This window comes from Dermacentor albipictus, chromosome 4 (genome assembly GCF_038994185.2).
Source record: "Dermacentor albipictus isolate Rhodes 1998 colony chromosome 4, USDA_Dalb.pri_finalv2, whole genome shotgun sequence".
Lineage (NCBI taxonomy): Eukaryota > Metazoa > Arthropoda > Arachnida > Ixodida > Ixodidae > Dermacentor > Dermacentor albipictus.
The window spans coordinates 144,057,383-144,069,886 of NC_091824.1; the positions used below are offsets into that span (position 1 = coordinate 144,057,383).

Here is a 12,504-nt window from a genome sequence, read left to right on the forward strand (position 1 = left end):
TATATATATATATATATATATATATATATATATATATATATATATATATATATATATATATATATATAAAGAAGCCGGCCGCTCGAGGCACTTTGGGTGTATTCGCGTGCTTCTTTCAAGCTCGGAAAAACACTTTTATGTAGCACGTATTGAACAACACAAAGCTGTAACGGGGGCTTTTCATATTGCTCTACAATTTTCTCATAGACACTTTCCATCTAATTATAATATTTGATAAGTTCATTAATTAACGAACTATAATTATGTTTTTAGGCGGAATGCAAAAATAATCCGAGTATCTGCAAGCGACGGCAAGCAGCATTACCTTGGTTGTGTCCTGCTACGTGGCATTTGGGTGTTTTTAAAGTTTGGCTAAAGTTACGCAGGACACGCTACATATACAGTCATGAAATTTAGAAGTTCGCTGTTCCGTTTGTCCACGTTCAAATTTAACGATACTCGAAATGGTCCATGACTTCCAGGTCAACCTGCAGCATCGCTAGTATTGGCAAGGCAGTCACCATAACTAGCCTGAGAAGAGTGGGGCAGTGCGCTGATGCGCAATGAGCGACTGCGGGAGCTCGCTCGTCAATCTAACTAGCGTTGAAGTTTTCGCTGAGCTCCCCGGGGCAAGCGGTGGCACGGCAGTACCGCAATGTCTGGATTCTCGACGGTCCTTTCACTTCTCGTGAGTCGACGGAGCTCTGTGATTTATAGCCGTTCATACGAGGTTCGACTATACGCTATAGTTAGTTGCCTCCCGTCTCACGTCCGCTGCTCTGAACACACAAAGCCTAGGGGGTTTATAACGTTTATTATCGTCGACTCAAAGAGAAAGAAATGACCCATCATATTTTCTCCACTTCGCTGTTTCGTACCGCAGCCCGACGAGAACCTTCGATGTTATACCCGTTGTCGCAATAAGCCCGGCTCGCCTTCATCGCTTCTTAGAACACAGAAGCAGTATAGGGAAGGCGAGTTGTCGATCGCGCATTGTTTGTTACGCTTGAGTACGCAAAAGTTACGTCCAGAGACTAAGTTCGGCATCCGCCAACTCCCAGGTGCACGACAGCGATGTTCTTCGAAGCCCCACGGAGTGGCCTGCTCTTGTAAATAACTCGGAGCGCAAGATATATTGCCCCCTGCGCGCCATGCGAAGTGGCTCGTACTGACAACCGGTCGACAAACCGGTTGAGCAATGTCTGCTTATCTGCACGGCAGCCTTGGGTATACGCTCAGCAGCGCAGTAATACAACTGTCTCTCTCGAATGCAGACGTGGCTATATTCTCTCTTTTGGACGGAGGTATATGCGCAAATCATAGGACGTCCGATCTGGTTGCAAGCACGTACTGCGCGCTTTCTTGGCTTAATCAAAACGGTGATGTTGTGGCAGCTGTTGTTTTCTTGGTTTGTGAGAAAGTCACGTCTGTCTAACGAAAGTCACTTAGTCACGTGCAAAGCAGTAAGTGATTTTCTATTAAAATTTGCTGAGATGGAATTCTTCAAAAAGAAAACACAAGGGTGCGGATCGGGTCATACTCACGTGTCTTTATTTTGGTTGCTTTAACAACAGATTTGTTCCACAGCACAAAGCCGGAAAAGTGTATGTATCGATTATAAGCGCACTTTTTTATTGATGCGCACATTTGTTATCAAGGAATACGTTTCATACCATGCATGCTGGTTCTGCCGCGTGCAAACTTCGTTCTCCGGTATGCAGCGCTACGCTTTGAGGAACGATTACTGCTATTTTCAACACCAAAAAGGCACATAGTCGATTAGACGAACAGAGTGAATCTTTGTACGTGTAAAGTGGCATCATCACGAGGATTTTATCTCGGGGGGGTTCTAGTCCTGTTCGTAACTATTTTTATTATATAACAATACTCCCACAAGGCTCCTAATTGTTCGAAGTGTTTCATAGCACCGACTACCCATCGCCCTCTTCCCCAAACCCACAACACTATATACCTTTTCAAGCCCGGTTGCACTGTATGACAAATGCAAATAATCACTGCGACCGAGCATCTCCCTAAATCTCATGTTAATCAGATATTAACAGAGCCAGTCGAGTCCCTCGCTCTCTGAATGGATCAGTACTTCTTTACGTAAAATCCCTCAAGTACTTAGTCTTCTGTGCCACGAATGTTGTAAAACATTTGATCTGGTTGAATGCTCTAGCAAACGTGTTTTGACTGCAGCGCGCGAGTAGTGAATCCCTTACGCAGTCGGCCAATAACCGAAACTTCAAAACACGAGAGACTCCTTTCCAGTGAATATTTCACGATGACGACCCATAAGAGAAACCAGAAAGTGGCGAATTGGCGGCGCAACTGGGCGTAACCTATGCGTCGGCTGCAGAGAGCTTATGCGAACGAACATTTAACATTTAAGGCGCGCAGGCTGTTAAACTCCGTCCAGCCTCACAGGAACAATAAGCTACGAGGAGTACAGCGCTCTAGTGTCTCCTGGTAATCCCCACGATGCCAATTAGCCAGAAAGGTCAGCTCAGTCCTCCCTCCTAACACCACCCCACCACACGGCTATCGGTGCAGAAGTTTTGACCCATCTGGGAGCCGGACCGAACCACAGGCCTGTTTGGTGGTAAGCTCATGACCCGAGGGCCAAACACACCATAAATAAAGCCGCTGTTTGTGCAATCCCACAGCTTTCCTGCGCTGAGTTCTGCTTTCACGTCCCGTCCCGAATGGAGCGGCCTAATACAATGAGCTGTGCATTTTAGGTGCGAGCACAGCGAACAAACTACGTAACACTGTCGCCGACTCTTCAATCATGCACGACGACAGTGAGACAACTTATAGTGTTGCAAGGACGAGATACTGAAAAAAAAAAATCTTACCGAAACTCTGATTTTGTTTTGCCTTCTTTTCGAGGTGCTGCACCAAGGTTATGCATGCGGAGCAGACGCACTATACTGTACGACAGTGATCCCGATCAGACTGCTTGGTCTGAAGGACGAATACATTTTCTTCACTAGTAATTCAGACTCCAAGATAATATCTCTAGTTTAATTAGGTGTGAAACGCGTGCTTTCGGGCTGTTCGCACTCGCCAAAGAAAAGTCTGTGTTTGGCTAGAATCGCCTACATTTCGGCTGTTGTTCGCCCTGCTCCACCGTATCGCTATCATTTCTGCGCTTTCGATAAACGAACGCGATTTGAACTGTGTTCGAGCGCGTAGCCCACTAAGTGCTCTAGAGCAATAAAAAAAATATGCAGATCCAATGCACATTTTCGGATCCATGTGAAGCGAAACATTAGTGACGCGGTTGAGTAAATGCTCTAAAAATGTTCATATTCTGCTACGTGTTTTGCAGCACAGCGATTACGTGCCTGGCCTGAAAATCAGCAAGACGCTGGTCTCCAACCCCCTCCCCTCCCCACGGGACCCACGTGATCCATGCGACTGTGATTTTGACTGTAATCAGGATCGACCCATTTTAGGACCGACCTGGCCCACTTTACACGGCAACAAGTCGGGAACCGGGAGTCGGGAACAGAACCGGGAAAGAAGGCACTGCAGAAAGCTTCGCTTAAATAAATGAATTATACGCTTGAAGGAGAAGTGTCTGATTATCGCTCGTGGACAAGATACGCCCTAAAGGGCGTGAAAATTTTTTAGAGTATGCTGAAGCCGAAAATTGTTCGCTCTAAAAAAAAAGTGTACGCCCTTTGGGGCGTATTTTTGTCCCACAACGATAATCGTCGTTGGTCTTACTTGCGTTTGTATTCTTGAAAACTCTGCGCTCGCTAGTTTCCTGTCGAGAATGCTATGTAACGCTGATAACGCGCATGCTGTTCGTGACTTGGAAGTACCGAGCTCGCAGCGTTAAAAAAAGGAAATGCGAGCAAGAGAGATGACGATTATTGTCGTGAGACAAGATATCACCCAAAGGGTGTAAACTTATTTAAGAGTGCTGTCAAGAATGCCGTGTCACGCTGATAACGGGTATACCGTTCGTGAAGTATCGGGTGCGCATGCAGCGTTAAAGGAAAGAAAGGTAAGTCAGATAGGTGACGATTATTGCTAGAAGGCAACATAAGCCCCAAAGGGTGCAAACTTTTCTTAGAATGTTGAATATTGCCGCGGACTCCATAACAGAAAATTCCTGCATATATTAAGATTACGCGCAGGACGCGAATGCTCCTGTACACTCTCGAACACGACAGCGAGCAGCATCGATTGCTCTGAAAAGTACACTTACGAAGCTACGATGGTCATCTACAAATATCGCGTACCACTTGACTCACGAGTTCAGATTTCGACGGCCGACGACTGTGCTGGCCGCTATCGCTGCGATTTGAGTGTTACTTGCTTGTCTGGTTAAGAGCTCGCCCAATAAAGAGTTCATTCGCGAATCACAGTTTTGGTACAGCCCATGGTTATTCACCGCCGCTACGTCGTCACAATATTTTGTTGAAAATTATTCATTCAGTGCAAAGTCACAATGCCGTTTGCAGCAGAGAGGACGAAACTTAGGCAAATCCATGTAGAACCGATCACTCGATCGACCGCCGAACTTGTAGCTCTCGTAGGCGCAAGCAGTAAAGTCCCCCTGGTAAATGTTTTGTAGAAAACTCGGAAACTGCGCGCGCCGATCTCGGAATTCATTCATTCGTCATTCCACATGTCGGCGCAATGACGGGTGCCCTCGTAGATACAAGATTGTACCGCATTATTCTCGCCACGCGTACACCCTGAATTGAGAACAACCGCTTCGTTGAATTGGCAATGACGCTCACGAAGTTTTCGATAGAGCAAGCGCGGGTTGAACACCCGTGGCAAAATCCCGACAATTATTCTGTAAAAGCGATAAGCGATCACCTGCAGAAAGTGAACAACGACGCGTGGAGGAGAGAGAGAAAAAGGGAGAGAGAGAAAGAAAGAATGCACGCGGTAATTTAGACAATAAGGTCAGCACAAATAAGATACGTACAGATTTCGGTGAAGAGATTCTTGATTGAGAGGAATGCCTTTTTCATGAGGGATCCGAAGTCCAGAAGCAGCTTTATGACCTTTTTAACCCTGTCGTACACAGCTGAAACAATGAGGAAAGGGGGAAAAAAGTAACAATAATAAACAAGGTTGAGTATACGAGGCCAAAACTTTGCACAGAAGTAGACGTCTGTGATATCTACATAGTATATGTACCCACACTATCAACACCACGCAAATTCAGCGTCGGAACTTAAGATATTTACCTACAGGGGTGCTGACATATCTCTGGCAATTCATTGTTGTTGTTTTTTTCTTGCGTTAAATAAAGGTCCTAGGCTTCTTAAGCCTAGAAAGAACAGTGAAAAGTCTCAGAGCGCCGTAAATGATTTAGCTTTTCTACGGCTTTTCTACAGCTTTTCTACAGCCAGTTTCGTTTTCGTTGCCAGGAAATAATTTGTCGTGACGTCACGACACATTATCGACATTGCTGACAAGAAAGTTGCGGGCGCGGTGTTTTCAAGAAAGGAAACGCAAGCAAGGCAGATGACGATTATTGTTGTGTGGCAAATATACGCCCCAAAGGGTGTAAACCCTTTTTTAGAGTGTAGGCACGCAACGCACTTTTATGAGCAAAGCAAAACGAGAAAAGCGTTAAAGACAATTCTCGGTGGTTTTCGCAGTAGTGTGCGTCCGTATTTACGGTTGCCGTTTCCGAGAATCCTGGTGTCCAGATTGTCCAGTAGCAACGGAGAAGCTTCAATTTTCTTGGTCGGACGCAGGACGTTTCCGCCACAGCGCAGACACAGGAAAGAGGTCAAGTAAATGCTTAGCAACACTCTTTCCTTCCTTCTGTCCCAGATCGGAATCGAAAATTTCCGTCAGGGAACCCTACAGAATGCTTCCTGTTGCAAGGGTCACGCCTTGCAACGCAATGAGATGCTACGACTAGTCTCATATATAGGTTCTTGCCTGTTGACACAGAGGACATCAGCTACACGAGAAGGGGCTACACAATCACACGTGTTGCAGTTAGAAAATGAGGCTGCTCACAATTTTTATGGCACTCTTACGCTCTCTAATTGTGTAAATAAAGCAGGCTCGGACCGGTTTGTTAGCGTTCCTCAATATTTAGAAACGCAATGAGCTAAACTGCGGCTATGCGAGATGCTAACTTGACTCTGATTTAGCCCGCATATCTTTGCAGTCATCTCCTTCGTTGCGTTTTCTTCGTCTGTCTTTTTTTTTTCGTTCAACCGACAGCTACGCGAAGGAATTTCATTATCGTATATAATTACGTACATGCAGGACAGACAAACCGTAGCCAAACTCTCAGTCCTACAGAGCATACGAACGAAACAACAATAAACCTCACTCTCATTTGTATAACGGCTAGCTGCCGCGCATTCACGTGTGATGCAATTTTTGATGTCGCTAATCTCCTCTGTGATAATAAGCACGAAGTGGCTACTGATAAAAGTTTATCACGCCGCAAAAAGTAGTTGGCGCATCAGCCAGGACTCCATGTCGCTTTTGTTTTTACCGTTATAATATATCAGTTGTTTGAGCGCACACCCAGCTGTGCAGGGCTTCTTCCCCTCTCCCATTTCTTCCCCTCCTTTTCTTTTTTTTCTCCCTGATGCATCGATCGATGTACGCACAGGTTACGGTCTCCGATATTAAAAAATAAAAAGAAAAAAGGAGTGCCGTAAGTGAGCGCTCCAATTATCTCTATACTCTTCCGCCATTTTTCTAGACTTTACTATGAGCAGAGATAAAATATGAGGGAAGAGAAGTACACGACTATTGATGTCGCCCGCACTCGCCGGTGCTGCACACATCAAGCCCACGGCCGCTCTGCCAGTCTGCGAGCGTATAAGCAGGCCCCGTAGCGATGCAATTTGTCTTCGTGTCAGCTGTCTGCCAGTCATCTGTGCGCCCATCGTTACCGTTGTGGCCGCACATAGCCCAGTCCGTGCTGCTAAGTTGACGCCTGAGACTAGGGGAATTCGCACGTTTGAGCGGAACAGCAGGGCATGCACAAAGTTACATTGATGAAAAAGAAAAGCACTAATGTAAAGAAAAATAAAGAAAGACGCGGCGCAGCTTATGCATTAGCGACCGAGTAATGCGGGTGATCAATGAATACTGCACATCAGTGGAGCCGACGCATTTGCTGTTACCAGGAGGAGAGAGGGAAACCGAAAAAAAGAAAAAAAAGAAGCCGACTGGGTCAGACATAGTTGCTGCACGGGTTATTTAACATTTTATGCAGATAATTATAAACTTGTTAAGAAGAAAACTGCATATTAATGAAAATATTTTAGGTAGACTAAGAAGACACTGGATAAAAGGAATAAGAACGCTTCATGGTAACTAAGAACACGTGAGGTAGTACTCTCTGTAACATATATGCCTTCTTCAAAGCAACGTCAAGCTTTAAATTGTATTTTTTCATTCCTTCAAGCATCGGCTCAGTTGACAAGCTCTAACCTATTGGCATCGATACCATCCCCGTTACCTCCAACTGCATACATACGATAACTATATATTTTCTTGTGTATTTTTTTTCTCCCCCGCCCTCTTCTTACTAGAGACTTTCTGACCCCGATCCCCTTTTCTATATGTAGAGTAGCATGGAGACGTTTACATATACTTTGGCACAATTTTGTGTGTTTTATTAAAGATCTCTCTCTCGCTCTCTCACTGAAGCGGTCAACACAAGTACGCTGATTGCCTAAACTCACCGTACTTGTTTCTTCAGGCAGATATCAGGGCCGCAACATTTGCGCGCTCATGCAGCTCACTATTTTCATTATTTCCGTTCTTAGGCATACTTCCGCACCACTTTGACATTCATATGCATCAAAGGCTCCATGCCAAGGCTGCTGGCGAGCTACAAAGAGCGTTTGTGCCAAAAGGCACCAAGATATAGAGCTTCAGCGTTACTGCTGTCTGGTATTAAGAAAGTATGTGGGGAAACAGGCCAGACTGACGGCGAGAAAACAAACCTACTTTGGCAAAACGGCAACAAAGAAATCGAAATGCTGGTTATAATTGATTGATATTGGAAACGTTAGTAAAACTTGTCGTCGGTCTCTCCACAACGTTAATCTGGCTAATAAAACAAAACAAGCATACGTTCCTTATTTATTTGTGGGGTTTAGCGTCCGAAAACAATACTCAGGCTATATATAAGTGGCGCCGTGTAATGTAGGTTTGTGTGTTAATTTTGGCCACGTGGAAGCTCTTTATAGCACACTAAAATCTAAGTAGAAAAGAGTTGTTGTTTTCTTTTGCTTTTTTTTTATTTCGCCCCGATCTGACCACGATGCCGCCGCAGCCGGCATTCGAACACACGACCTCGTGTTCGGCAGCAGAACGCCACAACCACCGAGCTACCGTGGAGGGTGCGTACGTTATTGCACGTGAGATGTGATTCAAGTCAGGTTTATCCCGCGACACTTTCCATTCCAGCTATTGACCACAGGAAACGAACCAAGCTTCTGGTTTAGCGACCTAAAAATGAATAGTAAATAAAAAAACCACCCTGCACGGCGTCTCTCTCTCTCACCCTTGAGCGGCGAAGTAGCCACCTCGAGCATGCGTCGCGTCTCGTTGGCCACTTTCTCCTGGCCGCAGCTGAGGCCTCGCGACAGGACCTCCACGTTGGCCGCGAAGTTCTCCGCGGGGCCCGTGAGCACCAGGAAGTAGATGTACGCCGTCAGCGCCAGCCGGCCTTCTCCTGAAGTGAAATCGCAGCGTTGCATCTGCCATAGGGCTCGGCTGTGTGAGCCGTTGTCAAACAGAAATGGGCGAAGTCCTGCTATCCTTTCATGAAAAAAGTTGGGGAGGCTGTTCCAATTGCCCAGCTTTTCGGGATATTTAACCACCGTGCTGTCCCTCGCGGACCCCACAAGCCAAAATCCGGCAAACTGATTGGAGACCTGCGTGGAGATCTGCTTATTTTGTTTGTGCAATGCGTTAATTCATCTGCCATTGTAGCGTAAATAGTGCGCATAAAAGTAATTCAAGAATCAATGCGCAACTTCAAAATAGCCCAGCTACTTTTGTAGTGATGTAACTCAACACAGACATTGAGTACAATTTCCAACTTAACACTAATAGTAATTTTGATCGCATTCTTTTTTTTTCTTTCGTGGCATCTACGTCGGTTCGAAATGGCTAGACAATGTTCATTGGTCAATGTTCAATTTTCTCCAAGTCAAGATGGGTTTGACGTCACAGTTTAACGAAGAGGTTTTGGAAGGACTAGCAACCTATGCAATTAGAGATGTACAAATTTCTGGTCAACGGAAGCAGAACCAACAACATTTTGCTGTGCAAACTTTTAGAATACAAGCTGCTCTCTTCCTTTGTCTGGTGCCATTACAACTTCAACAATATCCTTTAACTAAATTAGCCCCAAAGACCTCCGCAAGTAATATCGAAAGTTGGGCAAGTTAGGGTGGATTGTTCATTCTTGTAACAACGCGAAAGGACGGGATGTGAAGAAGATGGACCATGTTGCATTTTCATTCTTCACGTCCAATCTTTTCGTGCGGCTCCGAGAATGCGCCTTCACGAAAGATGGCGCCAGAAACCAAAGATCCACGGTTTCACCCTACCAAACAGGTATCCGGCCAGTACAAGAGGCTATGTATATGTCAATAATCGACGTCTATACACCAGCCGATTCGCCAGTCGCCCAGGGTGACTCGTTCGACACCTCGTCAAATAAGTTACCTCCGGCGTTCGATTATTTTGTGACGCGCATCCCTAACGGCGACGTGCAACATACGAAGTTCGGCTACGCACTCACTGGAGAAGAGTTGAGGCAGAGTGAGTAGAATGAGGCAGCGGACGGTGTCGGAGAAGGCAGCGCCGAGCATCAGGAACGTTCCGCAAGCGAACACGACGAGGAAGAGAACGAAGCTGGTGGTTTGGTATATTCGCACTAGGACCAGGTTGAGGAGCACAGTCAGCAGCGCGCCGGCCCAGAAGCCCAGGAAGCTCTTGAGCACTCTATTCTCGAACGTGTTCGGCTGCAAGGACTTCCTGCGTGCGAGCGTGGGAAGCGCGTTGTCATGAATCCGTGAAGTGCGCGTGCGCAGTTTCACCGACAAGCTACAATAATTGCTGGGAAATTGCGCTGCCTCAAATAATTGCTGCCTCTCCATTCTGTGCTTCTTTTTTCTGCTAAATATGTTCTATAGCTTCTGACCGCGGTCCCTGTCTTCTGTACCTGCCTAAAAAAAAAAGAAAGACGTATAAGAAAGCCACCGTCACCTGATCCCCGAGATCGATACCTGAAGATCCTGTGTGCTGTACGAAGTGTCCTGCTCCGCCATCTACAGCGGAGATTCACCACATTTTGTGGCTCTGCCCAGGGCTACACAAGACAGAATTCTAGAACGTGCTCAACCTATCAACTCGTCAGACAGACGATTATATGCGTTAGCTAATGGGCAACAGTTTCTTTATAGGCTAATTCTTCAAGCCTCACACAAAGAGGGCCTCCGCGCTTTCATTTAAATATTGACATATGCCGCTGGACAAGCCGTTAGAACTTAAACGAAAGCACGGATATAAACTGAGAGGGAAAAGAAACACGAAAGAAAAAAAAAGAGAGGAATAAGGAAAGCGGCTCCAGTGAGAGTGAGCAAGTTCTGCGTGAGAGGGCCATTGACGAGCCCTTTGCGCACTCACAGCAGGCGTCCTCCACCCTGAAAGTCGGCCCTGTCCAAGCGTCCTCCGTGGCAGCAGGCACAGAAGGAGGCGCACAGCACCCGGCTGATGAAACGCTGCAGCCGGTACAGCGGCGGGTACACGGGCTGCAGGCCGCACCGTCGCCGCCACGAGTTGGCCCGCTCCAACTTGTAGCGCCCCAGAGCACGCCGCACGCTGTACATGTAGCGCTGCTGCTGCACCCAGAACATCAGCCGGCCCGTGAAAAGCTTGCGAACTAGTAGCGAGCAGATCGTCGTGGCCATGGCTGCGCACTTGTCTCGAGACCGAGTGTCCTGTATGCGCACAGCTGTCCCGTGAAAGGAAATCGTAGGTTCTCCCTGCGTAATGGTTCAAGGTCATCACAAGTGTAATCATCATCATCTTGACACCCGCATCACATGCACAATCTGACACACGCTGCTGCCTAGACTGCCTTTTTTTTCCCCTTAATGTCCATTTCGTTACATAAACAGAATACTGGTTATTTGCCTACACATCACGCCATTTGAATCCTTGCTTCCACTTATTCGCACGAGATATCAGCCTGCATTTCTTCCCTGATCCTTACTTTTTTTTTTTGCTATCTTTTCAATGCCACGTCTATTATTTTCATTTCCGTCGCTCGTTAATGTTTCAAGGTAGAGTTAGTGAACGTCGTGGCTGCGGCCAGCACGAAGCAAGCACGTCCTGTCCTGTCAGACGCTGTCTGGTGTAAGCACTATAATGGGGTATATACTCTGTGCGCTCTCCGATTTGTGAAGTTTTGCAGGCGTGTTCCCTGCAGCCCACGATATGCGGTTCTTCTCTGTCGGCACAGAAGCATAAATGTGCGTGTGTCTGTCCGTGGCTGAATGTTGCCTTAACAACTGTTTTCTCAGTATTGCGACGGCGAACCTGTCAGTACAGACCCGGCCGACCTCTGCAAGGAAGAAGCCGACGCTAGCACGACAAGAAGATGCAAGATTGGCAAGAAGGTGCCGATGGTAGCAAGACAGCCACACTTACTGCGAAGAAGGCGCACAGGCAACACCTCATTTGCGACAACTAGAGTCCGCCATGTTTCTTTTTTTCATCATACCCCCCTCCCTCTCTTTTTGTTAGGTCAGAACTATTCGCCGTAGCAAATTACTGTGTGGTATCTATTAAGGGCCACTAAAGAAAAGCCCTAAGCCTGTTAGATTCAGAAAGTCTTATTTCAAATCCATATTTTCGTTAATTGCGCGGTAAGTGGTCGTTTACACAAGAAGAGAGTTCGGTATTTCACGCCGGAACATCGCGGATTTAAAAGTATATTTTTCGTACCTGAAACGTTGTGACTCAGCAAACGTTCTTGGAACTGGCCGAGTTCATTCTCTGGCTTTTCCAGAGTACAATGCAGTTCATCTTTACCGACGAATACTTAGCCAGGCCCGGGCAGAGACCGTAAATATCCATGACGTCACGACGAACCAGTGTGGGAAGTTCAAGGCGGCGTCGCCCCCCGGCTGTCTTTTCTGCGTCTTTTATTGCTTACCAAGCGGCTTCTCGTGGTAAGAGCGGCAGTTTGGTATTGTAGAAGCGCAGCTTGCTAATACTGCAGGGATTAGTTTTCTCTTTAGTGTCATTTTAAATACCTCGACTACTCGGTATTTCTGCCGTAACTTAAATAGTTGACAGAGTATATTTTGCTAATTATTTTAGATATTACTGGCAATATTACCCGTTTTGCCGCGACCGAGGAGCGTTATCCTGCAGTCCTTAAGTTTAACAAACACCGCGCTTTTTTTTTCCGTGCATAATCTGCTGCAGCAGCGAGCTACATATCTCTATCGACAAAAA

The 12,504-nt window shown here is 46.4% G+C and overlaps 1 protein-coding gene across 4 annotated transcripts in view; it reads right to left on the minus strand.

Annotated features, from left to right (window-relative positions):
* The window catches only part of LOC139059379 (DC-STAMP domain-containing protein 2), a 106,393-nt gene that overhangs the window by 79,304 nt on the left and 14,585 nt on the right, over positions 1 to 12,504 (minus strand). For 2 of the 4 annotated variants that reach the window (XM_070537703.1, XM_070537701.1), the window contains exons 2-4: positions 10,666 to 11,024; positions 9,779 to 10,014; positions 8,531 to 8,701 (exon numbers count right to left, since the gene is read on the minus strand). In XM_070537703.1, the coding sequence (XP_070393804.1) occupies positions 8,531 to 8,701; positions 9,779 to 10,014; positions 10,666 to 10,949 (691 nt within the window). In that variant the 5' untranslated portion in view covers positions 10,950 to 11,024. Of the gene's footprint in view, positions 1 to 4,957; positions 5,060 to 8,530; positions 8,702 to 9,778; positions 10,015 to 10,665; positions 11,025 to 12,504 lie in introns of all 4 variants that reach the window. The other 2 variants (XM_070537700.1, XM_070537702.1) reach the window with 2 other exon arrangements.